Below are 27768 nucleotides of genomic sequence, written 5' to 3'. Positions count from 1 at the left end.
GGGTAGCCTAACTGCTAATAAAAAATATATTTTGTTGTAGTATTATGAGGGTGGATATTTTATTTTTATCTGTTCAATATTTACTTTAAAAATTGTATGTGTGTGTCCCTGGTATCCATGGGTATGTGCTCTTGGAGGCCAGAAGAGGGAGACTGTCCCTTGGAACTGCAGTTACAGGAGAATTTGGGCTGCCTTATTTGGTTACTAGGAAACAAAATCAGCAAAAACAGTGCAAACCCTTAACCATTGAGCCATCTCTTCAGTTCAGAAAGTGGGTATTTTAATATCCAATTAAGTGTACATGTTCATTGTAAAATTAACAAAATTTTATATTTTATTGAGCTAACTGCTTGGGAACAGCAAGATGGCTCAGCACATACAGGAACTGCCACCAAACCTGACAACTAGAGCTGTATCCCCAGGACTCACACGGTGGAAGGAGAGGGCAGGCTCTGGAAAGTTGTCCTGATTCCCACAGGAATACTGAGGGCATGCATACTCCCATCCCCAAACCAACCTATCAATTCATGTAGCTGTTTAGGGTGAGGAAGAGATGGCTCAGCAGCTGAGGGTGTGCTCTGCTCTTTCAGAGGACTCCAGGCTGCAGCCTGTAATTCTAGTGCCACGGGAACAGACATCCTTTTCTTTACTCTGCAGGCACTTGCACATCCCCACACAGACACATGGACATAACTAAAAGCAAAATAAATACCGGGGCTGGAGAGATGGCTTGGAGATGATGAACACTGCTGCTCTTGCAGGGGACCTGGGTTCAGTTCCCAGCACCCAATTAGGCATCTCACAACCCCTTGAATTGAGTTCCAGGACATCTGATACACTCTCTGTGGTCTTCAAGACCACTGCGCGCACAAGGTATACATGCAGACAAGCAGGTACATGTGCATATGCATAGGCAGAGGCAGATGCATCTCAGTGTCCAGGCCAGCCAAGAACCACAAAGTGAAACCCTGTCTTTTTTTTTTTTCTCCCAAGACAGGGTTTCTCTGTGTAACCCTGGCTGTCCTGGGAACTTGCTGTGTAGATCAGGCTGGCCTTGAACTCAGATCTACCTGCCTCTGCCTCCCCAGTGCTGGGATTAAAGCTGAAAAAATAAATAGGTGGGTGGTGATGGTGAATGCCTTTAGCTCCAGACTTGATGGACAAGTTCAATCTCTTGACCCTATGGGAGAAGAGACCTGACTCAGGAAAATGGTCCTTTGACTTCCACACACGCACCATACAAACACACACACAAGTAAAATCAATATTGCCTGGGCTGGACATATGGCTAACTGTTAAGATCACTGGCTGCTCTTCCAGAGGTCCTGAGTTCAATTCCCAGCAACCATATGATGGCTCACAACCATCTGTAATGGGACTGCCCTCTTGTCACTTGCAGACATACATGCAAACAAAGCATACACAAATAAATTAATTTAAAAAGATCACTACTGATCAAATAAAAAGCACGCTATTTGGATAATCCTGCTATCTGAAACCTTGGTCTCCATCTATTGGCCTCAAAATGAAAGTATTTTGTTTTGTACACACCAAAAATAATTCTGTATTCACTGTTACTAAATTTGTGGAGGTCCAGCATTGGATTTTGTTAGTGTGGTAGACCTAGGGAACTAAAGATTCTAAATTTTGCTTAACGAGCAGAAGCTGAGTGACTATATAGAGGATTTCTGTATAGTTCTGTGTAATGATGTTGCAGGCTCCTCAACGTGTTCAACGTATTTCTATGCCTGCCGTATTGTATAAGCTAAGATGCATGGTTTAGGATCTAACTGCTTGGGAGTCAAGCTGATGGGGCCTAAATTACAATTGTTAGTGGTGCTTCCTTTTCCCAGGCCTGTGTCATACGCTCCTAATTGTACTGACTAGTCAGTTGCTTTAAACAAAGATAATTAGACATGCCCTGACACTGCACTCCAAGCAGTGCTTCTACTAATTCAAAGGTATTGGACACTGATCACTTAAGGAAGACACCTATAAACAACACTGGCTTTTCAAGCTAGTTCTCATTAAATATTTCCTCTTGCTGGTTGTGTTTTTGTGTAGCTTTTTAATTGTTGGCTGCTAATATTCTGTAAAAGAACAACAAAAGAAAGTGAGAAGCGTAAGAGTAGACTTCATGTAGGCTGACCTAAAAACCACCTATACCTCTTATCTGCTTAAATTTATTTTTATTTTATATACACTGGTGTTCTGCCTGCATGCATGTCTGTGTGAGGTGTCAGGCCTTGGAGTTACAGACAGTTGTGAGATGCCACGTGGGTGCTGGGAATTGGACCTATGAAGACTTTATTGGTACTAACTCCCTGACATCTGTCACAGCTTATCATGGTGATGAGGGTCAGTTGAGACCACAGGTGCACTGACTGTCTTCAGAGAAAGCTGTTTAGAGACAAGACGGTGAAAGGAGGGCTGGGGAGAGAGAATGAAGTCATGCTGGCCAGAGTGGCCTTTGCCCGAAAGCCCAGCACTTTGGGAACCCGAATCAGGATAATGGTGATTGGAGGCTGGCCTAACTGTCACAAAATCCTGTTCCAAACCAACAAGGGAGTAGGGTTGTTTGTCTGAACCTTCCAAAAGTAACCAATACCAACAATCACAGGAAAACTTTTTTTTAAAACAGTTTCTCTGTGTAGCCCTGGCTGTCTTGGAGCTCACTTTGTAGACCAGGCTAGCCTTGAACTCACAGAGACCAACCTGCCTCTGCCTCCCTAGGGCTGGGCTTAAAAGTGTGTGCCACCATACCCAGCTGGGAAACCAGTCCTTCTATTTGGTTACCAGTGGGAATGTCGTCTAAATTTGGCTCCTACTTGTACTCTGGTAAAAATGGTCTAGGAATCTGTTCTTGGTGGTCTCCTTCTAGCCTTGTCACTCCTGGGTTAACCTGAAGTACCCACCTGAATTAAAATGCACAATAAGTAACAGCATCTTGGGGGCCAGTCTGACATGGCTCAGTGGGTGAGGATGTCTGCTGAGAAGCCTGATGACCGTGAGTTGGAGCCAGTTTCCACATCACGGGGTGATGACTCCTCTAAGTTGTCTATGACCTCCACATGCACGAAAGCACGTGCGCGCACACACACAGACTGTAATGCAATTTTTAAGTAAAATAACAGCATTGTGGGGAGACTCATGGGTCATTCTTCCAGCACCACATCAAGGCTGTGTGAACCCTAAGACTAGAGAGTACCATAGGCAATTATCTGTTTACTTCTTTGTGTGCACTTCTGTGGGTATTACTCACCACAGCGTAAGCCCAGAGGACAACCCCCAGGAGTTGGGTCTCTCCTGCTACTGTGTGAGTCCTAAGGACCAAACTCAGGCTTGGCAGCTTTTATCAAATTATCTCATTGGCCCAACCTAGACAATCCCAACATTCTGAACACTACAAAGGGGAGCTATTCTCCTTTATAGGGTATGCCTCCACATTAAAATCTACACAGAATCTGCACTAATCTGTAGCCTAAGTTTTTTTCTTTTCTTTTCTTTCCATTGGTTCTGTGCTAGGGACTGAATTCAGGGAAAAAGGCATGCTAGACACACACCTACCCCTGAGCTACACTCCCAACCCTGCCTCCAGGACATCTGAAGTCAAATAAAATACAAAGCAAGACCAGAGCCCTGTCTTTTTCTCTTCTCTCAGACAGGGGCTCAAGTAATACAGGCTGGCCTTGAACACCTGGACCCTTCTACCTCTTCTCAAGTGCAGAGAGCTGAGATTACAGGTACATGCCATCATACTTAGTTTTCTTCCATCATACTTAGTTTTAAGAACTTTATTTCAATAGATGTTTTAAAACCATGGAGTGCCTGAGCCCTTCACAAAGGACTCCACTAGCAAATAAAGCAATCACTTCTGCTTATCTAACAATCTGCGTGTGTGGTTTGCCCTTCCTTATCAAAGCATGTATAAAAACAGTACTAGCAGCACCTGTGGTGGTACACACCTTTGATCCCAGGAGGCAGAGGCAGGTGGATCTCTGTAACTTTGAGGCCAGTCTGGTTTACAAACTGAGCCAGGGCTGTTACACAGAAAACCCATTTCTCAAAAACAGTAACGAAAAGACTAGCCAGGCACAGTGAGTGGTTCACCTCTGGGATCACAACACTCCGGGGCTCAGCCAAGAGGACAGCTGCAAGGTGGTCTGTCTGAGCTACTTAGTGTAAGACAGAAACCAGAGAAAAGCCTTTACGGAAGTGGGAGACAAGAGAGTGATGCCTCCAGGAAATCTGTGAGGCTAGGAGCACACTAATTAGGGAAACAAACAGCAGGTAGAGAATTCACGGTCTATGGACGATTTTATTCCTTTTTTTTTTTTTTTTTGAAGTGCACACGTCCTCACTGGGCGGCCAGCTGTTCAAACATCTTTGTAAGAACTGCATATGTAAAGCCATGACTGCTCTTGTTCAGATTATGAACTTGAACGTTATTTCTAGACCCAGAGATCTAAGAGTGCCCGCCTTCTCCTCAGTCAAATACCCTTCAGTTTTTCACTCCAGCGCTCTGTCTGTCAAGAACAGGGGCGCCAACTTGCAAGCTGGAGCCCCAAGTCCGAGGCTCGCAGCAGCCAGGACTCCTGCTCCACGCTGCCCCCTAGTGGTCACCTCTGTGGCCTTGGCTTCCCGCAGTCCGGCTCCCCAGCCCCAGGTCTTCCACCCACCCCCTTCACCTCCTCCCAGTCCCCTCCCCTTCCTCCCGACAGCATCCCCTTCCTCTTCGTCCCTCTCCCCCCCGCTGCCACCCCCGCGCCGGCAGTCTCCTGGCCCGCGCCCACAGGGCCGGGCTGGGCCGGGCACTTGGCACGGCACCGCGGACGCCCGGGAGCCCTGCGTCTCCTTCCCCCTCACCTCGTCCGGAGCGCTGCCGGCTTCGCTCTTACCGGGCCCGCCAGTTTGGTCCCCTTTCTTTCTCGAGTTAAGACTCCTTGCCAGTGGCCGTCACTTTTCGACCCTTTCGCATATGCATACTTGGGGGACCTTTACCCCCCCCCTCGCGGAGAAATGGAGGCAGTAAAATGGCGGACCCGGAAGTGAAGGCCCAGTGACTATGCCTCCTGGCGGAGGAATCTGGAGGAAATGGGTTAGAAAACCCACTTTGCCCTTCTGTCAAGACCGCCACGCACCTCTGAGGCTGATTTCTTCCTACCGAAGACCTCTTGAACTGGAAAAGCGTGTACTGAGAGCATCGTGAACGGGACTACTTAGCGAGGCGCAGGATCATTGATTACGTGGCTTACGTGAGGCATAGTTCCGGCAGGGGACGGACCGAGGTGGTAGTTTTGGCGCCAACGCGTGCAAGGCTAAGGGAAAATTGGGTTACGTTTTGGAGCTTGCGCTCTACCTTCCCACTGGTCCTCCGCAGGGCTAGCCTTAGGTTGGGGGAGACTCTTGCCTCCATGACTCAACCTCGATGAGACTGTTCAGGACGTCCCTGGCTATGCACGCGAATCGGACACCTGCCTGACCAGACACTTTGCAAATTATAGCAGACATTCTCATCTCAGGGAAGACAAACTCAAACGTTTTAGGGGAGGTTGGAATAGGATGGAGCATGAAATTGTCAACAGTGTGGACAATGGAGGCATACCCCTGCAGAGGCAGGCGGATCTCTGTGAGTTCAAGGCCAGTCTGGTCTACAGAGTGAGTTCCAGGACAGCTAGTGAGACTCTGTCTCAAAACCAAACCAGCCACCACCACAACAGAAAAATGAACAAACAAAACACAAAAAAAAGTTAAAAATAAAGTTAAGAACGGGCTGGGGTGCCAGGTGTGGTCATTCGGATCTTTGTGAGTTCGAGTCCAACCTGGTCTACAAATCGAGTTCCAGGACGGACAGCCAGTCTGGCAAGCAAAGAATGGGCTGGAGATGTGGCTTAGGGTTTAGGAGCACTGGCTGCTTATTGAGGAACTCTAGCAGGCCTTGTAAATGCCTGGCAAGCACTCTACCACCAGCTACATCCATTCCAAATCCATCTAATTCAGAGTCAATATTAGAAAGATAAAACGAGAAGCCCAATGGGGAAGCATGAGCAAATTCTGAAATCTGTAGTACTTCACTGAGAAAAGAGAAAGCCAAAACCCAGACAGGATTCAACAACTTTATTAAATAAATGAATAAATGGCAGCACAAATCAGCAGCAATAACTTTGGAAGGAACGAGGACAGGTGTAGGGTCCGAATATAATTGCTTATTTCTTACAGTAGCTGAAGAACTATGCCCAGGAACCATCGATCCCTATCACAAACTGCAACTACAGAAAGGCAAAGCTGAAATACCAAAGAGCAAAACACTCTGCCTCTTCTTTCATGACTGAATCATAATTTTATATAAATTATCCTAATACGATGGTTTCTCTTTAGATCATATAAATCTTTTACCTTTTATGGATTATCCTAATACTAAGGTTTCCCCATGAAGATGGATTTTCTGAAAAGTTTCCAACCCACAGCTGGGAGCAGAGTTGAGGTGATGCTAAAAGAACTATTTCTAAACCAGGCGGTGGTTGTGCACGCCTTTAACCCAGCAATTGGGAGGCAGAGCAGAGGCAGGAGGATCTCTTGAGTTTAAGACGAGCCTGGTCTATAAAAGCTAGTTCCAGGACAGGCTCCAAAGCTACACAATGAAACCCTGTCTCAAACTACCCCCCCCCAAAATTCTGAAATGGTTCCAAGCTTTTCCTCATTTCCATTCTCCAGGATGTGTTATTTCCTCTTGTAACCCACGTTTCTGAAGAAGAGAATATGCTACAAGAAGGAACAGAACTTACTACCTTAGTGTTTTAGGAATCTTGCTTTGTAGAAAGCATCTCAAAACTTCCAGGTTCTCATTACTTCTTTAAGAAATACCTGCTTACTGGCCTTGTGCAGGAAATTAGGGAGGACCAAGGAAATCTTTTAAGCTGATTAAAATGTAACTAAAAAAAAATAAAGGCCTCCCATTTTGAACAACTGTACTTCTCTCTGGTGCCCCCTTTAAGGATGGTTTTCTGGGACTAGTTAATATTCTCAGGGTTGGGGGTGGAAATCCTATGCTCTAGTACTCCAATGGCTAAACCCTTGACTTTGTGCCTAGAAGGCTTTTGGAGAAATGGAGTAGGCAGGCAGATAGATAGGCAAATAAATAAATAAATAAATAAATAAATAAATAAATAAGAAATAAATACGGACATACATACATACAATTCAATTGGCAGGTTCATCAGCACCACCAGCACAATAGAGGGAAGAGAACAAGATTAAAATGGGAAAGGCTTAGAAAGGAAGGGACTCAAAAGGGAAGGCAACGAGGGTATGGGGTGGGAGAGAGACGTTTTGGCCTTAGAGCAAGTCCAGGTCGACAGAGTGAATGCTGGCAATGGGAGCTCTCCAGAAGTTGAAGGTGCTATATTCAAGGAGAGGGTCACCTTCAGGGTTCTTCTGCTCTGCTCCGGTTGCTTGACGGCCCATTTTTCCAACGTTGCTGTCCTTGCTCTTGTAGGTAGGTGTATCTGACAGGCCCAGGTCTTCCAGCTCCGACAGATCCAGCTCTGGGATGGGCATCCTCCAGAAAAGAAAGGAGCTGTACTGGCTACTCACAGGATCCCTCATAGTTCCCTGGGAAGAGCAAATCATTTGTTAGTCTCACGCTAGAGCAAGTTCCTTGCCTGGAGCATCCCTTGTAAAGCTGCTCTTTTCTATTCGCTCTGGTGAATAAGTCAAGTTTTCTATGACAAGTGCCAGGACTGCTTTTTTTTTTTTTTTAATACACGAGACAGGGTTTCTCTGTATTGTTTTGGAGGCTGTCGGTCTAGCCCAGCCTCGAACTCACAGAGATCCGCCTGCCTCTGCCTCCCGAGTGCTGGGATTAAAGGCATGCGCCACCACCACCCAGTGTTCTCCCCATCTTCTGTGGACCAGACATTACGCACTGCATCAGGCTCACCTTGGCTCTAATTTTCCCTCAGGCCTTATGCACAGTAGGCAGGAACTGTATCTCTATCCCATTAGGTGCGATTTCTGAGGCTTTCCAAAGTCTGGCCCCACTCTTGTTGTGAGTGGTATTGAGGAGTTAACAGACACTGGGGGTGTGCTAGGCAAATGTTCTAACCCTGAGTTATACTCTACACCCTCTTTTTAACCTTTATTTTTAGGCAGGATCTTACTGACTTGCCCAGTCCAACCTTGAACTTGAAATCTCCCTGCCTCAGCCTCCCAAGTAACTGGGATTACATGCCTGCTCAATTAATTAATAAACCGCTGAGAATCAAAGCCAAGACTTTGCATGTACTGGTCAAGCACCCTATACACTCCAAGAACTAAGCATTTGGCTTCTTCAAGTCTGTTTAATAAGTTATGCTTCTGGAAAGGTCTTCCATAACATGTTCTGTTTTTCTTCTTGCCTTTAACCTCAACTACAAACTCACCTCTTCCAGGATATCACCCCAAAGCAGTTGAGCTCCATCGACCCAGCCGCCCCCAGTGCCTTCCTCAGCACCCTGCAGAGTTTTACCTGATCCACCATGTTTTGATTACAGATCACAAATTTTATGTGTTAGCTCCTTAAATTTAAAGAGCAACATTTCCTCTATGGGTAAAAACCCACCTACTAGGTTGGGCATGGTGGCTCATGCCTTGAATCCCAGCACTTGAGAGGCAGAGGCAAGCAATCTCTAAGTTCTAGGACAGCCAGGGATAGAGCCTGCCTAAAAAACAAAACAAAAAACACATCTACTTTTGGCTAAGGCAGGAGGTAGACCCTACATATAAACATTAAATTGCCCTCACTAGCACAGTGGATACTTTGTTATGCTCACATATTTGTACCTAGAGTGACAATCTTCATTATGTCTCCTGGCCTATCCTCAAAACAAACCCAGAGGCTAGAATAACTTTCTTCCACTAACCAGGATCCACATTGGAGAGTAAATCTGACATCAGAGACTAACCAGGCTGGAAGTAAAATTTATATCTGGAGGAAATGGTACCTTGACAGAATCTCAGCACTTTCTCGAGACAGGGTCTCACTATGTAGACCAGACTGATCTTAAACTCACCAAGAGCTGGCAGTCTCTGCTTCCTGAGTTCTGGGATTAAAGGCATGTGCCACTGTGCCCAACTCCTCTTTCCTGGTTTTAACAATCTGTAGTACCTTTGCCTCTTACCCAACCCACACCTCCTGACTCTATGACCAGCAGAGCTCTCTGGTGCCTCCATGGGTTATTTACTAGCCAGGGAAAGAGCAAGAAGCTTTAGTTGAAATGTTCCCAAAGGAGCAAAAAACATTCCACCGCCACCAAAAATAGAAGCCAGAGTTTCAAAAGAACTTTCTGGGACACACTATCAGCTCTTAGCAGCCCATGACTCCTAAAAAGTGGCCTTAAGTAGGTTCCAAAATGTCCCTTTATGATGTGAAATATCTCTACCAGAGCAGGAAAATTAACCTTGAATACAGTCCGCAGAAAGTGCAGAGACTAATGGATGGTGGGTAGACCAGAAGTGGCTTCATTTTTGAGTCTTCAGGCTAACTTTGAACACAAAGCCATGGTGTGGAGGCATCCCTAGTTCTGGAATTGCAGGAATGAACCACCACAGCAGGTCAGAACTTTGGGGCTTTTTTTTTCTTTCTTCTTTTTGAGACTGGGTCTTCCTCTGTAACCCTGGCTGCTACTCAGTATATAGTCCACCTGGGCCTCAAACGTGTGGTAATCCTTTTGCCTCAGTCTCCAGAGAGCTGGGATTCTAGCTCAGTACCACACACACACTCGGTTTCTGATTTTGCTTTTTCCCCTTAATCTTGTGCCGGCTAGACAGACACAGGTGTACATACGGGCATCACACCTGTGAGTATGTGAGAGGGCGGAAGGTGTGCTGTTCTATCAATATGTGACCTATTCCCTTGAGACAGGGCTCCCACTGAACCTGGAGCTAGGCTGGTGGACAAGTGCAGAGATCCTTCTGTCTCCACCCTCCCATGTTTCTGGGGCTACAGATGTAGGCAACCACACACAGCTTTTTATTTGGGGATTTGAGCTCAGGTTCTTTTGTTTGGTTGGTTGACTTTTAGAGACAGGCTTTCTCTGTGTAACAGCTCTGGCTGCCTTAGATCTTGCTTGGTAGACCAGGCTGGCCTCGAACTCACAGAGACCCACCTGCCTCCCGAGTGTTGGGATTAAAGGCGTTGGAAACCACCTTTGAGCCATCTCATGACCTTTTAGTAACATGAAAAAAATACTAGTGGGGCTGGAGAGATGCTCAGTGGTTAAGAGCACTGGCTGCTCTTCCAGAGGACCCGGGTTCAATGCCACGCACACACGTGGCAGCTCACAACTGTCTGTAACTCCAGTTCCAGGGGATCTAACAACTTCACACCAATGCACAAAAAATAAAGTTAAATAAATTAAAAAAAATACTAGCACTAGCCACTTTATTTATAATCCCAACAATCAAGAGACTCAGGCAAGTTTGAGGAGTATGAGTTTGGGCCCAGGCTGGGCAAGGCCCTGACTCAAACAAAAAAAGCAAAATAATAATGACAAATTTTTTTTCAGGTAAGGTCTTATAGCTCAGGCTAGCATCAAACTCCTGATCCTCCTGCCTCCATTTCCAAAATGCTGGGATTACAAGCATGGTCCAAGATACCTGGCTTAAAAAAGCAAATTCTGGGTTTGTCCATCCATCCATCCATCCATCCATCCATCCATCCATCCATCCATCCATCCATGGTCTCTCTCCCTTACTCTTTATTCCCCCCACCCCCTCCTTCCTTCCTTCCTTCCTTCTACCTCCCTCCCTTCCTCCTTCCCTCTTTGTCTCTATCTTTCATCAAGCTCCAAAAGAAGCCCCCAGGAACTGAACATGACTCAACAGAGCAGCAGTTTAACAAGAGCGTGCGTGAGGCAGGGACTGAGGCAGGGCCAAAGAGTTTGTAGAAAGGTGAGGTCACTGCCCTATGAACTCAGCTCTGATCGTCTCCATAGTAACTTGCGGAGAGCTAGCAAACATGACTACACCTATTAACACCTTTTAGCTAACCAATCCCTGCTTAGGTCCTGAGCTAGACGCTAATGAGCAAGCCTTAGAAGGCAGGCTGTTACCAACTCTGCTTATCAGCGATGTTTTATTACATCACCAGGTTTTTGCCTAGCTAGCTAACTTAAAAAAAAAAAAAAAACTCCTCCCTTATAAGGTCTCCTACAGAGGCACCTTATAATGCTGAGCATGTAAGACAATGTCACAGGTAGCCCCACTGAAGTGGCAGAGGCTGACCTTGAACTTCTGATCCTTCTGACACTCAAATAATATGCTCTTTTTTTTTTGTTATTATTGTTTTGTTTTTTGGTTCTTCGAAGCAGGGTTTCTCTGTGGCTCTGGAGGCTGTCCTGGAACTAGCTCTTGTAGACCAGGCTGGTCTCAAACTCACAGAGATCCATCTGCCTCTGCCTCCCAAGTGCTGGGATTAAAGGCGTGCACCACTGCTGCCTGGCTGTTATAATATGCTCTTAAAAAAAGAAAAAAAAAGTTTGTGTTCTTTAGCGCTAGGGTCTAGCTATGTAACCCAGACTATGTAGAAACTTACTATATAGCTTGGGCTAGCCTGGAACTCAAGATCCTCTCTAATCACCACTTCTAGCTTCTGGGTGCTAAGATCACAGGCATCACCATCATACTTGGCTTAAAATGAGAAAAAAAATTCTTTTTTTTTTAAATTTTGTTAGTTGACACGGTTTCACTATATTGCCCTGGCTGTCCTAGAACTCATTTTGTAGGCCAGCCTTGAACTTACAAAAATCTGCTTGCCTCTGCCTCCTGAGTGCTGGGATTAAAGGTGTGTACCATCACACTCAACTAAAAACGTTAAAATTAGACAAAATCTTAGATTATTCAAGAACTGGCTAGGGTCTCTGGCCTGCTGATGTACATCCCAAGTCTCATAGTTTCTAATGTAACCCTGGAAAGTGTTTAAGGAGCTGCAGAGATGTCACAGAGGCTGAGAGCATGTGCAGAGGGCACCGGGTCCCCAGCACCCACCCGGTATCTGACAACCAATGTCAGTGCCAGGGGTCTGACACCTAGTCTTCTTGGGGATCAGGCACATACTTGGCATCCATAAAAATAAAATCTTTTTTGTTTAAACTTGAAATAAATTTAAAATCTGTGTGTATTATGTATGTGGGGGGCTGGGGTGCCCATACCCTGCCTTCTAACTTGTTTGACCTGTAAACCAGGCAAGCTGGGTTGGGAGCTTCTGGGGCTTCTCCTCCTCCGCCTTCTATAATGATGTACAGTGGGTTACAGCTACACTCCCACACCCAGCTTTATGTGGGGTCCTCACATTTGCGTGGGTAAAGATGGCTTTTCCCACTGAGCCATCTCTCTCCCCAGCGCTGGCCCGGTACTCTCAGCAATCCTGTCTCAGCTTCCTTGGAGCCAGGAATATAAATGTACCAGCATGTTAAGAGTTTTGATGAGGCCGGGCGTTGGTGGCGCACTCCTTTAATCCCAGCACTCAGGAGGCAGAGGCAGGCGGATCTCTGTGAGTTCGAGTCCAGCTTAGTCTATAGAGTGAATGCCAGGTCAGGCTCCAAAGCTACACAGAGAAACCCTGTCTCGAAGAAAAAAAAAAAAAAAAAGACTTTTGATGGGGGATAGGAGGTGGGACCTTGGAGAAATGGCTCAGAGGTTAAGAGCACTGGCTGCTCTTCCAGAGGATCTTGGTTCAATTTCCAGTACTCACATGGCAGCTCACAACTGTCTGTAACTACAGTTCAAAGGAATCTGACACCCTCACACAGACATGAAGCCTAATACATACAAAAATCATTAAAAAAAAATCTTGACCAGGCAGTGGTGGCACACGCCTTTAATTCCAGCACTCAAAAGGCAGAGGCAGGCAGGCAGATAGATCTCTGTGAGTTTCAAGTTAATCAGGGTTATACAGTGAGACCCTGTCTAAAACAAGACATTTATTTGTGGTTTTATTTTTGTTTCTTAAACAAGGTCTTGACATGTAGCCCAAGGGCTGGCTTCTAACTTGGAATCCCTGCCTCTGCCCTGAGTCCTAGGATTATAGGGCTGTGCCCCTACTCACAGCTAAGAATCCAGTCCTCAATAATTACTTTCTTAGTATATTCTATGTTTCTAATCTGGATATTAGGAAGGCTGGATATGGCAGTGAATTCCCGTAACCCCAGCCCGGCAGGAGGATCAGGAGTTTGATGGAAGCCTGCTATAAGGAAGTCTACTCTTGAAGAGTAGAGAACAAGCCAGAATTTAAGCCAGATTGGCAAACTAACTCCTTTCCTTACAAGTGTAAACCTGTAAACGTTGCCTAAAGGATTTATCAGAGCCTGGGAGAACTATCATCAAATTGAAAAGGCTTGAGTCAGGCATGCCACACTGCTGCAATCCCAGGAGGCAGGAGACTGAAGGGCTGTGAGTTCAAGCCTAGCCTGGGATGCATAAAGTTCAGGACCCCTCAAAACCAAAATAACAAAAAGAACATGAACAAAACACAAAATCAGTTTGAAATAAAACAATTTAAAGGAAATTGTGTGGAAATATTAAAAAGCTGAGGATCTCCAGCCGAGACATGTACAGAGACCCAAATTTGGTCCAGAAAACAGACACATGGGCATATATGGCGTTAAAATAAAAGACAGGCTGCTTTTAAACTGGCTTCTCTTTTCCTTGGGTAAACGCTCTTCACCCACCTTGTTACCTATCTTGTTTACCGTTTACCTTAAAGACTCTAGATGGTGACTGATGTCATGATGTTCTATGTTTCCCAACGCCATCCATTTTAGACAAAGCAACTTCTAAATTTCATTGTCAATTCTTAGAGATACAATGATTAATAACTACACACATTAAAAAGATACACTTTCTCTAAGTCACATGGACACACCCGGAAACCCTTTGTCCAGACACCCCATAAGCATCCAAGGCCTACAGGGCTTTGCTGTGTCATGCGGCCACCACGCAGTCTAAGGAGGGGCGGAGGGTAGCTCTGGCAGCTCCCCGGTTTCTCACGCTGCTCTATGACAACCTTCCCCGCTAATTAGGAGGGGCTGCAAAGAAAAAATCGCTGTCATCGGTACTTCCTGTGGGCTGCACTGGTTGCTACAGGCAAGCCACAGTCCCCCCACCTGTCCTACCTCAGGCCTCTTTGAAGTAAAAATCTGAGACAGGGAGGGGATTGTTAAAAAAAAAGAAAAAAGAAAATTAAAAAAGGTAAAAGGTGCACCCTACTCCCCCAAACTCCCAACGGAGCACAGTGGGGGGCATACAATATATAGGAATTACAGTAGAAATAACGATTCACCAAATAACTGGTAGCAAAAATTATAGCTTGAAAAGGAAGATACAGATAACTAGGCACTAGACAGAAGTCATTAGATGCACAGGGCAAAAATTATAGGAAAATAGATACATGAAATGAAGAGCTAAATGCCAGGAAATAATTACAGGTAAAGTGTCAGAAATTAATGCTTAGGTCCATGATAACGCATAGGTGGAGATCTTAACAGAGATAGAAATCTGGTAACGAACAGCTACCCATTGTTCATAGCGCCCCCTGCTCTCCTCTCAAACTGTCCCCCCCAGTCTCACACGGGGGTCTTCGCAGCTCGAGCCGCTGCCCCTCATCTAGGTTACCTGTTACCAACGAATGACTAGCGTGTCCGAAGGTGGAGAGAACGCCTCAGGGGCTCGGGGGTCAGCTCCGCACTGGACGGGAGGAGGCTGCCGAAAGAAGCTGCTGGGGACGAGGCGGCTTTGTCTCCTCACGCCCTCTCCCTCGTCTGTGACAGAGTCGGCCGCTGGGTCTCCCCTGCAATGCAGCCCCTCCTAGCAAGGGCGGAAGCGCTCCCCGCCCCCTCTCTCTCTGACTCGGCTAATTCGAAGACAGGTTCCGGAACACGCCACCCAGGCTAGAGGCTGTGCATCGGCTCGCACGGCGCCCCCAGCGCTCCAGCACCCTCGCGCTGACTGGGGCGCAATGGCCGAGCAGTTAACTGTCCTCTAACTCGGGTGTATGGGTTAGTGAGTCTCCCCGCTGGACAACACAACGGCCTTGCTTCCCACTGTAGGGACCGAAGGGGACTTGGGGAGCCTCGGAAAGGGCCCCGGCGCGTGGTCGCCTCTGCCGCTGCCGCAGGCGGGCAGACCTAGCGCAGACACTCGGGGTCCTGCGGGGGCCCAGGAGCGCGGTGCTGCCCGCTGTTCCCGCGGGCCACGCCGTGTACCCCGGCAGGCCTGGGCGGAGCGCTGCGCTCGGCTCGCAGCCCGCGGGTTTCGTAATCGCGCGTCGCCGGCGTTTCCGCCCTCGGCCGGCCCCACCTCTGCCGGCCCGCCCTCGACTCCCCGCCGTGCGGAGCCGCAGCCCGGGAACCCGGAGTGGCGGAGCCCCCGCCCGCAGCGGCCGCCGCCTGGACGCCGGGGAGCCGCAGGTGAGAGCGCCGGGCGGGCCGGGCTGCCGGCGGCGGGGAGGGGAGGGGAGGGCGGCGGGGAGGCGGAGGTCGCGGCCACGGTCCCCGCGCGGGCGGCGCAAGCCGGGGAGAGGCAAGGGACGCGGAGGTTGCAGCGTGGGGCCGGGTGGGAGGTGCGAAGCGACAGGGGCTCCTCGCCGGCACACTGACCTCAGAGGTCTGCTGTCCCAGACAAAACGAAGTGGTGCTGGGGCCGGAAAGGTCTTAGCCAGACTGAGGCAGCCACGGAGAACAGTGACAGAGCCAGAACGATCCACTGAGGTTCCCAGCCTACTTCGGTGTGGGTGGGGGGACAGACCTGGGGTCTGACGGAAAATATTGGGGAGGGGAAACAATTAGGGTCTCCTGTTTCCTCTTAAGTTCCCAGAAGCCCCCTCCTGGGGTGAGGGCAGGGTTGGAGCTAGGACAAACGTCTGTCGCCTGGCTGGAAAGGGGGCCCATTTCTCTCTCCAGAGCCCCTCAGCGGCCCGCTGTGTCTGGAGGGTCTCCACACAGGGACCAGCTGCATCCCTGGGCTTACAGCCAGAATTTGCCCACACCATTCTCAAGGCTCCTTTCTCTCCAGCTGCTTCTTGTGAAGGCTTGTCAGACAGCGGGCTGGAGGCCTTGGGGCTGGAGGCTGCGGGACCGGGAAAACCGGTTTGGGGCTACCACAGGACCGGGGAACTACCTGAGCACATCCTTCGTTCCCCGGTTCCTTTTCCCTACCCCTCCTTCTTGCCCTTCTACAGCTCTCAAGCCCGTGACGGTGGCTCGTGGAGATTGTCATTCCAGGTTCTGACTTCCTGTGGAACTGAGAGGGGCCCGCTGTCGGGATGTGGCTTTATGCTGTCTGACCATTGATCCCTTTTCCCATCTCCTTCCTTTTTTTCTGTGTGGATGAAGCCGTGGGCAGTGGATTCGGTCAGCATTGCTCCCTCCTCAGCTCAGCAGCCCAGGCCTCGTTTGTCCCCATCCCAGTCGTTGGCTGCTTTCAAACACAGTGACAGCCAATGCCTAGTACTTCCTTTTCTGGCATTGTTCCTCTTCCCTCCACCCCACACGACCACAGTGACCCTGGCCTGTCTTCACACGCCGACACCGCCTCCGAGCTTCAGAGACCCTAATGTCCTGGGGAATGGAATTTCCTGGTCACTTCTCATCGTCATTGGTTGTTTCAGGCCAAGTCCCACACACACTTTCCCTCCACCCAGCTTGGTCAGGTCCCTGGAAGAGAAACAGAAACGTCCTTGTTCCCTCCAGGGCCCCCTTTCCTCTCCCTCCCTCCCTCCTCTTCCCTACTCCCCGGCGTTGGCCACCTCTGTCCACTCAGCTTTGAGCAGGGCGGAGAATCCTGGGTAGAGTCCAGCCTCGGCATGGACTGTCTGGTAGCGTTGGGGGTTTCCTCTGATTCTTTGTTTTCTCCATTTCCCCCAACCCTTACCACCTGCCACCATCATGACAAGCCTTGTGACCGACTTTCCCACTGACCAAGCCTCCCCTCCCGGGGCAGCTGTGTTCTGAGCAGTCCTGGTTCCTCCTCCCTTCCAGGGGTGGGGAGGGAAGTGAAAGAAAGCCCAGACTCTTGGGTTCTTCCTACTCTAGAAGCTGTATTTCATTGCTTGAGTGATCTCATCCCAAGGCTGCTAGAAGACACAAAGAAAAACATTTAAAAAAAAAAAAAACACGGGTTTTTTTGGTCTGTCTAGGCTATTGGAGCACCCAGCTTCCAGCCTCAAGCCTAGAGGGAAAGGCTCCTTCCTATTCATACTAATGTTTAATATTCATGAGCTGCCCTGTTGGGCTCCCTGAGCTTGACTGCTATAGGGGAAGCACAGTTCGCACAGAGGAAGCTCAGATGGGCCATCACCCCAGAGAGGAAGCTCAGATGGGCCATCACCCCAGAAAGGAAGCTCAGATGGGCCATCACCCCAGGATGGCAGCAGCGAGAGGGGGAGAAGGTTCTTGCTTGGACATAAATGCTACTGGAAAGTTCCTGTGTCTGGTTCACTAATGAGCTTGGAAGTGGTGGGGAGAAAGCCGGTCAGAGCAGGAGGGGAGGGGGAGGGGAGGCCTGGGCCTTACGAGCCTGTGAGACACCGAACTGCACACGATGGGACACGTGAAAGGGGGTGGAAGGCTGCACAGTGATTCCTTGGATCAGAAAGTGAGTCCACGCATTACGTGTACAAGACATGGAGCTGGGGCCACAGATAGGCGCACACCATCTACACAGCCTTCGGGAGAGACAAGGTCAGAGATTAAATGGACTCTGGGAGGCCGTTGGACCTCAGCTGGGACAAGTGAGGAGGGACAAAGGCAATGGGGTGAGAAGGAAGAGATCCCTCACTCCATAAGTATCTGTTGAGGTCCATACTCCTAGAGTTGGCTCATAGGCACTAGGTGGTCCTTACAGAAAATGTAGGTGCTGGGGCAAGGTAAGAGAGCGGGGAGGGACAGGGTGGAGGCCTTGTTTGTGAGAACAAAACCACTATTTCCTCTTGAGAGTCACTTACGTGCCCCTCCCCTCCTGCCCTAGCTCAGGAAAAAAAGGAGCTGAGGTTGGTAGTACCCGTGTTCATTTCTGTCACTTTTCGTTTTCTCCAAAGTCCCTTAGCTCCCCTCTTCCTTGATCCCAGTAGTCATTGCTCCTTACCCTGTTGATGGTCTTTTTGCACTATTGTGAGAAGCAACTCCTGTGTTTGGAGGGGGTCAGGAATGGGGTACAGTAGTAGAGTTTCCAAGAGAAGATGGAGACTTAGCAGGTCTCTGGGGAATGGGAATAGGGAAGGATGTTTCTCACATTTTTTTTTCCTTTCTGCTAAAATTCAGGGTCCCACATCTAAAGAAGACGGGACCTTGTGCCTGCCTGCCCAAGCCTTTTGGTGATGCTTTTCGTGGCTTCCGGTCTGAGACTCCACCTTCACTGCACGGCTAAGGGTCTCTAGGATTTCTAGAGCCATCCAGCTGTGTGAACCCAAGGCATTATTACACCTGAGAGTGAAGACTGGGTGATTAGTGACAAATCAAGAGCCCCCTGGGGCCTCTGGCAGAGGCCTGAAGCTGGAACCATCAGGGAATATGAGTGAATTTTGGCACAAACTGGGCTGCTGCGTGGTAGAGAAACCTCAGCCGGTAAGTCTTCTGTCCCCACCCGGCAATTAGTTGCCGTGTGCTGTGATCAGGCCATCTCTGAAAAACCCCTTTCTCACCTACCTCTTGAGAGTGTCTGTGGCAGGGCAGGTGTACTCACGTGCAACAAAGGAGGCTGTGTGACAGAAGAGTTGACTGGTTCTGCTGTCACCTGCTCCTGTCAGTGTCCCCTCGTCATCCAGAGGTGACTTTGCTTTGCTGGGACTAAAGGCGTGCGCCACCAGCGCCCGGCTGCTTTGTCCTTTATGTATTCACTAAGCAGGCCACTGTCCTTACCACTCTGGTGACATTGTGTCTGATTTGTTATTCCAACTTTGTCTTTCCTACCTTGATGTTTGCCCATTACACTGCCAAATCAACCCTTAACTCTTAGTGGTTTTCCCCGTCCTCCATGGGAGGAGATGGCTGCATATGTGACTCCCTGTCTTCTCCAAGCAGAAGAGGAGGAGAAGACGGATTGACCGCACCATGATCGGGGAACCAATGAATTTTGTTCACTTGACTCACATCGGCTCAGGAGAAATGGGGGCTGGAGATGGACTTGCCATGGTAATAAGGGAAGGGGGAGGCATTTATTTGGGTGTGTAGCCAAGTGAGGGACATAACAATAGTCAATGTAGACCTGGTCCCTGATGGTGTGCATTTCTGATCTCTAGGGCTAGCTCCCCTCTTTATAGTTACCGTAGGACTCTTCAGTGGTGTAAGGGTATATATGTAGTAGTAGTTGGAGAACTTCTCAAATCATGGCTCTCCTTATTGAGAACTAGTCAGAACTAGGCTATAGGTCAGTTGGTAGAGTGTTCTCCTTGAATGCAGGAAGCCCTAGGTTTGCTCTCCAGCACGGCAGAAACTGGGTGTGGTTACTCCTACCTGTAACCTCAGCCCTCAGGAACTAGGGATCGCAGGCTCAGGGTCATCCTGCATAGGAAGTTTGAGACCAGCCTAGCCTAGAGACCCTATCCCTAAATAGAAAGAGAAAACCTGTTGAATCAGTGTCAGAGTGAGTCATATTGTGACTGGGAGTCTTGGGCCACGAGAGGCTCTGTTCTAAATGTCTCCAGTGCATTTCTGCTCTCCATAAGGGACGTGGGTCTGAACATAGTTTTTAATACTGATCACAAAACTAAGAAAAAGTATTGGAGTGGTGTGTGTGTGTGTGTGTGTGTGTGTGTGTGTGTGTGTATCTCATTAGTAAATGACTCATTTTACCTTGTCTTCATGAGACTTCTGAGAACAATGGTGGTCAGGTTTAAAGTCTTCAGATGGATGTCATTGTCAGAAAAGAGAGGTCAAGCTCCTCCTGAGGGCAAGGGGTAAATTATTGCTTGTTGTGGAATGCAGAGACTTAGGTGACGCATGCTTTTCAACAGACAGGTGCAGTTCAGGAGCAGATGAGATCCAAGGGAAACCGAGACAGACCATGGAGCAATTCTAGGGCCTTGTAGCTCCCATGGGACTGGTAAGTGACAAGAGAAACCCATTTGACACTGTGCCTGTGCCAGCATGTCCTGATCCCTGCCTCAGACCTTTAACCCTTTGATGCAAGACTGAGAAGTGAATTGGTGGAAAGAAAGAAAATGAAAGTTTAGAAACACAGGCTCTTTACAGGAACGGGGGGTGCCATAATGGCACCCATCGTCCCAGCACACTGGAAGTCAAGGTAGGAGGAATAGATCAAGCTTCTCTTCAACAAACAGTGAAGTCAAGGTCTGTGTAGGCTACGTGGTACCCAGTCTCAAAAAACAAAATTTGAGGAAAGAGCCTTATGGAAGTTTTAAATGTGCACTGTAGGCTGCGCATGGTGGCGCACACCTGTAACCCAGCACTGGGGGGCAGAGGCAGGGGATCTCTGCAAATCTGAGGTTAGGACTACATAGTGAGACTGTCTCCTGGTACTCCCCCACAAAGGTGTACTATATCGTGCCTTCTCCTTCAGGATTTGTTTTCTTAGAGGGCAGGCTGCTTTTTTCTTCCTTATTCTATGGGGTTTTGCTAGGTAGCTGAAGTGACTTAAATTCACTTTGTAGTCCAGGCTGGCTTTAAATTCAGGATCCTCCTTCCAGAAACTTCTGAGAGCTAGGACTATAAATGTGTGCTATTGTGTCTATCTCTAGATCATCCTTTAAAGTAAAAATTGTTTGACCACACACTGGTTCATACCTGTAATTCTAGCACTTCAGAAATTGAGGCAGGAAGATTGCTGTGTGCTTGAGAGCAGCCTGGGCTACAGTGTGAGACCAATAGTTGATTTTTGTTTTTTAATTTAAATTCAGGTTCTACAGTCTTGAAGTTCCCGTTCTATGTCCAGCCCAGAAGAAATGCCACCCTTACCAGATCCCTTCTACAACCAGTGACCCAAGAGCCCTTCTCCTCCCCTTCGTCGCCCTAACAAGTGCCTCAGGCATGGGGGCTGGACTCCCTCGACCCCTCTGGCCTCTGCCCCTCCTGGAGATGGGGTCAAGGCAGCAGGACTGACCAAGTGACTACTGGTGGGCCAGAGGAGCTCAGCTGAAGCCCTGGGCACCCTAGATCTGAGCTGGGGGTTCTCTGGGAACCTGGAATGAGTTCCCTGCTCCTGAATGAAGGTCGGGTGCCACCTGTTTAAACTTCTTGCCTTTACTCTTTAATGAGGCAGGTAAGTGAGGGGACCGCAGCGGCCTCCCTGCCCTCTCTTCCTTCTGGAATGAGCAATGCAGAGGTCAGGGGGCAGGGTTAGCACTGCCCAGTCCATGCTGGATTTCAGACCTTAAGCTCACAGCCCTCCATGTCTCTGCCGGCACCAAGGTCTTGTTCCCGTTAGGCCTCTAATCTCATGCTTCAGTAGTATTAATAGCGTCCCAGAAAAATTCTTTTTTTTTAATTAATTAAAAGTTTAATTTAAGATGAGTTCTTTTAATTACCCCCATCCTGATGCTATCTCTGTCCTTGTCTCATCCCTGCTAGGAATCTTGTTGTTTCCTGTTGATAAGAGGTGAGGGATAGATCTTAATTTGACCACATTCCATTTAAGACTTGGAAGTCCTGGCCTACCCTCTGTCAGCCTCCCTGCTGGCCAGGTGAAAGGAAGAGGAGGGTTCAGATAAAAAGCCAGGATGTAGGGAAATTAACCGTATCTAGGGGTGGACTTCCTGTTGGGAGCAGACAGTGGTGAGGTACATAGGTTGAAGGCTCCCTTCGCACAGGTCTTAAGATCCCTTCTGGAAGTCAAGCTTTTCAACTCACACAGCTGAAAACAGTTTGCACAGTTTGGGATGCACAATTCTTCGTGATGGAGGGCTCTTCTGCACACTATGAACACAGTAGCTCGGGCTCACCTTAGTGAGCAGCCAAAATGCTCCCAGAAATTGCCAAATGACTCCTAGGGACCAAATTACCCACAGCTGAGAGCCACAGCTTGAGAGTGAAGACACGTTTTTCTTAGTGATTCCCACATGCCCCCACCCCCACCCGCAGTCTGGCTATTCATCCTGAGCCATGGGGAGCTAGCTAGCACCCTCATAGGGCAGGCTCGCCAGAGCTGGGCATGTTTCTTTCCAGATGGATTGCTTGTGCTTGCATGGGCTCAAGTCTCTGTGCAAACAGTCTCAGCAAGAGGCCTCCCACAGTACGTGAACAGGGTATGCTGGGATGAGAGATGAGGGGCAGACTGCGGAGAACTGGTTATGCTGCCCATGTGCTTAGCTCCTCTGTGTTCATGAACCCAGCATAAGACTCAGGGAGTTTGGGAGATCGGATGTCACTCTCCACGTGGCCGGCGATCCTGCTGTAGATGGGAAGCGCTGTGGGAGCAGTCTTTGGGCCCTTTGTTTTCTCAGGTCTTTTTGTTCTGGCCCTTTCTTTGCAGGCTGATTAGAAAGGCAGAACAAGACAGATGAGCTCCTGCCCATGCCAGAAAAGAGGGCTGGGGTCTCATTAGCTCTGTAATAGGAAGCTTGTTGTGTGGTAATGGGTCAGGGCTGTGCAAACCGGGCCACTCCTGCTGACGCCTTCCAGTTACTCCTCGCCTAGTGCCTGAGATTTCCATCGTCCCGAGCTCAGTGTGCTCCTTGTACTTTTTCAGGCTCTTGCATTGGTTGTGGGCATCCATTCCCAGATTGCTTACTTGCAGCTCCAGTCAGGCAGGCCTGCTTCCCTGAAGGGAGCTTTCCTGGTTGTCATTAGCTGGAGGCTACATCCACACTTGCAGGCACTGTGGACTATACCCACTGGGCAGCGCACTCCCAGGAAGGCCCTGAACATCAAGTCACAATGGTGTGGGTGAGCCCTGAGCTCCAGTCTTCGTCAACTATTTGGGCACAGTCTTGTCTTTGATGCTCTCCTACCTTGAGCTACCTTCTCTAATGTATATGCCACCACCACTTAACAAGGTGATTGGAGTGGGTTGAGAGTCATAATTTATATTATAAACTTGATGGACTTTTAAGATACATTTTTCCAATAAAAGAATTAAGGAAAATAGTTGCAGAGTAATCACTACAAATGTGTTAGATCAAAAGATGGGCATTGGAAAAAAATAGCTGGGTCTGGTGGCGCACACCTTTAATCCCAGTGCTTAGGAGGCAGAGGCCAGCCTGGTCTACAGAGCGAGTTCTAGGACAGCTAGGACTGCTACACAGAGAAACCCTGTCTCCTGTCTTGAAAAACCAAAGAGACACAAGACCTGTGGAAGAGTTTGCCAAGCATGTGCAGAGCCCTGGGTTTGACCCAGTCACCACCAAAAAGAAAAATGAGACCAAATATGTATTTTTATGGGTTTTTTTTTCCTGTATTAAAAATACGTAGTGGGTGCTGGGGTTGAAAAGGAAGGTTACAATGCAGATATCTCCTCTTGAAGGTGACGTGGTCATTACCTCTGGGTTCTTTCTATCTGGGGAAAGCAAGAAAATAGAAAAGGAGAGATTATAATCACATCTACATTCTTTTCCTTGCTTTACCCACTACAAACCATTTCCTCAACCCTGCTGGCTGTGTGTGTGTGTGTGTGTGTGTGTGTGTGTGTGTGTGTGTGTGTGTGTGTGTGCGCGCGTGCGCGCGCGCGCGCATAAGTACACGCTTTGTCTCTTGTCACCTTGACCACTGACTCACTGAAGCAAGGTCTCACAGCCAGAGTCCACATGCATGACTGTCACGGAGGTGCCTGCGATCTGAACTTTCCTCACGGTTGCACAGCAAGCATTTATCCCCTGGACCGTCGCCCCAGCTCTGCTTTCTCTCTGTATGCTTTATGTTTCGTTTTAACGAGTTTTTTAACAGGGTCTTGTGTAGCCCAGGCTGGCCTTGAATTTTCTTTTTTCTTTAAAGATTTTGACCTGGTCAAGTATGGTAACACACACCTTTAATCTCAGCAGTGGGAGCTTGAGGCCAACCTGGTTTATATAGTGAATTCCAGCCCAACACAAGGCTATATATACCCTGTCTCAAAAAGAAAGAAAGACAATTGTGGGACTGAGGGCATGACTGTACGGTGGCTCATGATGGATTCGGCAGCTTTTGGGGATTGCTCGCTCGTTTGTTTTTTTCAGTCAGGCCAATTGTGTCTGTCACCTCCCATCACCAGATGAGTGCTGGGATTGCAGATGTCTCCACATCTGGGTTTTCACATGGCTTCTGGGGATTGAACTCGGGTTATTAGGCCTGCGCAGTAAACACTTGCTGAGTCAGCACTTTTGCTTGCTGAGTCACATTCCTGGCCCTACCTGGAACTTATTGTCTTTTGGATTTTGGGGTGCATGTACCCGTGAATGCAGGTACTCGCAGAGTCCAGGGTGTTGAATCCCCCCTCAAGCAGGAGTTATATAGGTGAGTGTCTGATAGGTGTGCTGGAAATTTAACCAGTATCCCTTGGAAGATCAGGTAATGTTCTTAAGCACTGAGCTGTATTTCCAGTCCACTGACAGGAACGTCTGCTCTCTTGCCTCCACCTACCAATCAATGATTATAACTTATCACGTGCCCAGTCTGCGGTGCTGGGAACCAAGCCCAGGACTTCTCCAGTTAGGCAAGCACTCTAGTAACCCAGCTACATACAGCTCCAGCCCCGGAGTGCTTTGTTTTTATATTAAAAATAGAACTGGACTCACCAGGAGGAAAGCAAAAATAGAAACCAGCTAAATCACCAAGTATGTCCTGTGTGATTGTCTCCCTACCCCCCTCGGTCCCCCGTCCGTCCGTGTCCCCCCCCCCCTGCCAATCATCCCTAGCAACTGAGACCAGAGTCAGTCTGAACCCTTAGTAACTGTTATTTGTTTGAGGTAGGGTCTCACTGTGTAGCTCTGGCTGTCCCGAAACTATGTAGACCAGGCTGGCCTTGAATTCAGAGATCTGCCTGCCTCTGCTTCCCAAGCACTGGAATTAAGAGTGGCACCACCACACCCAGTTTCCTTGTGGAATTTTAAGTTGCTGGGTAGAGTCCCAAAAAGGACAGTCCTTTGGGAACACGGGTACTAGTAGAAAAGTTTCAGTTGTGTGACTCTGTCACTATTTTCTCTCTTCAGTGATGGGACTGAACCTATCACCTTTGCATGTACTAGGCAAGACCACTGAACCACCCTAGCTCGTAAACCTGCCCCTTCATCTGTAAACATCTTTAAGCTGAGGACAGACCCAGGGGCTGTATCTGGAGTGAGGCCTTAGATATTGCTTGATACTGTTACAATGCATTAAGTCTGTGTTAATCAGAGTAGGAGAGATGGCTTAGCAGTTAAGAACACTGGCTGATCCAGAGGATCTGGGTTCAATTCCCAGTACCCACATGGCGTCTCACAACCATCTGTAACACCTGTTCCAGGGAATCATCCGTTTTTTTGGTCTCCATGGGCACCAATGATGTATGCTAAACAGACATATATGCAGGCAAAATACCCTTACACAATGATTTTTAAAAACTATTAATCATTAATCAATTAATATGTCCCATGTCCATTGTCTATGAATTGTCTTTATAGCCAAACATGTTGGGAAAATTGGGGAGGTCAGCCAGGACTCTAGAAAGACTCTCAAAAAGAGAAAAGGTAAAGATGTCTTTATTTGGCCAGTAATAATCTGATGACCAGTGATACATGGCTAGATGACTAGTATATGTTCAAAACGTAAAAAGACATGGTGCTACAGGCCCGTTATCCTGCACTATAGAAGTGGTTGCATCCTTAGCTACACAGTGAGGTCTGGGCCACCCTGGGCTATAAGAGACTGTCTTGGGCTGGTGTGATCACTCCAAGCCAGACAACCTGAGTTTGATGCCTGGAAACCACATGGTGGAATGAGAGAACTAACTCCCACAAGTTGTCCTGTGAACTCAAGTGCTTAGTGACACACACACACAACAGACTTGCACACAAATATAAAGAAAAAAAGTGCCACACACCTTCAAATCCAGCAGAGGCAGGAGGATCTGAGTTCAAGGCCAGCCTGGTCTAGATAGTGAGTTCCAGGACAGCCAGGGGCTGCATAAAAAGACCCTGTCTCAAACAAACAGCAACAACAATAAAAAAGAAACTCTCGCTGAGCATGGTATCTATCACACACCTTTAATCCCTGCACTCAGAAGGCAAGGCAGGTGGATCTCTGAGCTAGCTGAGCCTCCCACTATACTGAAGTTTGAGGTGCTAGGAGAATCGTCTCAGCCCACGAGCCAAAGGCCAGTGTAGACAAGATAGTGGGGACCTGGTCTCAAAAAAAAAAAAATCAGGCAGGGGATGGGGAAAAGCAAGGTCAGCTCAATGACAGAGTACTGCCCACTGCCTTCCACGAATGAAGGAGAGACCCAGGCCCCAGTGGCATGAGCATGTGCACCCCAAACACACCAAACAAAACACAAAATGGGCCAAGGATAACAAGAGCAAGTTATGAGTCAGTAACTGAACAGGTCATTAACAGCTGCGGCGAGTACACAGGCTATGCTGGCAGCAGGATTTGGGACATAGGACTTTTCAGAGCCATCAAGGGAAGTCAACTTACTGGTTGCATCTCTGTGAACACTGAAGAAAGGCTATTCCAGATATCCTCTAGGCCGATCCTGACACGTTTCCAAAAGGCAAGAGCTGGGCTCGGGCTCGGGCTAGTGGACGGGAGGATGGGTCTGCGTCTCAGGTGCACAGGGACCTGAGTAGAGGTGGTGCTGACCGAGGTGGTGTGCGAGCTGCAGCCATTGTCAGGACACAGACTCGAGTCCAGAGGGCACTCCTCCCGCAGCTTGTTGCAAGGGCATTGCTGGTAGGTGCAAGGCCGGTGCTCTGTGCGGAGTTCGCTCAGTGCCCCGACGCGAAGGCGCCCAGAAAGGCCATGCAGCTTCCCAGCGCGACTCCTGCTCATGGTACCCGACTTACAGTGGCAGTGCCATGGGCCCCAAGGCATCAGCACCACCCGTAGATCCTCGGGAGATGGCATGGCTGTGGGTGAGGGTGATGGCCACGGGGTTGGGGTGGACCCAGGTGTCGGCGACCACTGGTGCAGGGTGGTCTCGGAAGTCAGGTCCTCAGTAGGTTTTGAAGTGAGGGTTGGTATATCGGTGGTCACCCTAATGTCTCGCTCCTGGGTGTTAGCTAAAAACCTACCGGTGGTGCTAATACTTCCCATAGTACTGGGGGTCGAATACAGAGTTCCAGGGTAGGTGGTTTTTCTGGCATCAATCACGACCCCCTCTTCCAAGGAGCCATCCTCATAGGAGATGGGCAATGACGACCGGCTAATGCCTGTCACAGTGGACAGGAGCTCAGCGGCTGCCGGGGCGGCCAGGCGGTCAGCAGTGGCTAGGGCGTCATTCTCATCCTCCAGAGTTACCTTCCTCTTCCGGGATACACTGTTCCGGCCGGTGCTGCTTGTGCTCCGGAGGCTGCGGGCTGGGCCCCCAAAGCGTAAGCTGATCCGCGGCGTCCCAGTGGTCGTTGGGGTGGCAGTCGGGTTTGACGTCTGGTCTTGGGCCCCCGCCGCCCGGGACCCCAGACTAAGCAGCAGGGCCCAGAGCAGCATGCAGGCGGCGGGGACCATGGAGCTGGGAGGCTTGGGGTCGAGAGGTAGGCCCAGGCTCCTACCTTCCCTCCCTCCCTTCTGCTCTCCACCAACCCGCCAGGTCTCGAGGTCGTTTGAACCGACCGGGAGGGTGCTCCAAGGCGCGTGCCACGCCCCTCCCCTAAGTGCTCTTCCCACGTAGGGCCAG

At 48.9% G+C, this 27768-nt stretch overlaps 4 protein-coding genes across 9 annotated transcripts in view; 1 reads left to right on the top strand and 3 right to left on the bottom strand.

The window, feature by feature from the left end:
- The window catches only part of Gabpb2 (GA binding protein transcription factor subunit beta 2), a 29354-nt gene extending 23735 nt beyond the window's left edge, over positions 1–5619 (bottom strand). The window contains exon 1 of one of the 3 annotated variants that reach the window (XM_040752247.1): positions 4899–5619. The gene's annotated coding sequence lies outside the window, so the exon portion shown is untranslated. Of the gene's footprint in view, positions 1–4866 lie in introns of all 3 variants that reach the window. The other 2 variants (XM_013123770.3, XM_005084278.4) reach the window with 2 other exon arrangements.
- A 483-nt stretch (positions 5620–6102) lies between these two features.
- On the bottom strand, positions 6103–15760 carry Mllt11 (MLLT11 transcription factor 7 cofactor). 4 transcript variants are annotated; one of them, XM_021235466.2, is made up of 2 exons: positions 15633–15760; positions 6103–7611 (listed from the first exon to the last, which is right to left on the bottom strand). In XM_021235466.2, exon 2 carries the CDS (start codon positions 7603–7605, stop codon positions 7336–7338), a length of 270 nt encoding a protein of 89 aa, XP_021091125.1. In that variant the 5' UTR covers positions 7606–7611; positions 15633–15760; the 3' UTR covers positions 6103–7335. The 4 variants fall into 4 exon arrangements, with proteins under 4 accessions (XP_021091125.1, XP_012979280.1, XP_040608183.1 ...); XM_013123826.3 differs by lacking the exon at positions 15633–15760 and adding an exon at positions 14650–15144; XM_040752249.1 differs by lacking the exon at positions 15633–15760 and adding an exon at positions 13901–14566.
- On the top strand, positions 15321–23072 carry Cdc42se1 (CDC42 small effector 1). Its single transcript, XM_040752252.1, has 5 exons — positions 15321–15443; positions 18294–18596; positions 19053–19163; positions 19985–20073; positions 20888–23072. The coding sequence occupies exons 2-4, from the start codon at positions 18543–18545 to the stop codon at positions 20057–20059; spliced, it is 240 nt and encodes a 79-aa protein (XP_040608186.1). The 5' UTR covers positions 15321–15443; positions 18294–18542; the 3' UTR covers positions 20060–20073; positions 20888–23072.
- Positions 23073–23355: 283 nt separating this feature from the next.
- On the bottom strand, positions 23356–27749 carry CUNH1orf56 (chromosome unknown C1orf56 homolog). Its single transcript, XM_005084332.4, has 2 exons — positions 26571–27749; positions 23356–23481 (listed from the first exon to the last, which is right to left on the bottom strand). The coding sequence occupies exons 1-2, from the start codon at positions 27597–27599 to the stop codon at positions 23461–23463; spliced, it is 1050 nt and encodes a 349-aa protein (XP_005084389.2). The 5' UTR covers positions 27600–27749; the 3' UTR covers positions 23356–23460.
- Positions 27750–27768: the final 19 nt, after the last annotated feature.

Source organism: Mesocricetus auratus, unplaced genomic scaffold (genome assembly GCF_017639785.1).
Source record: "Mesocricetus auratus isolate SY011 unplaced genomic scaffold, BCM_Maur_2.0 Super-Scaffold_100009, whole genome shotgun sequence".
Taxonomy (NCBI): domain Eukaryota; kingdom Metazoa; phylum Chordata; class Mammalia; order Rodentia; family Cricetidae; genus Mesocricetus; species Mesocricetus auratus.
Note: the sequence above shows the minus strand (reverse complement) of the source record. Positions and strands in the feature narration are given on the sequence as shown.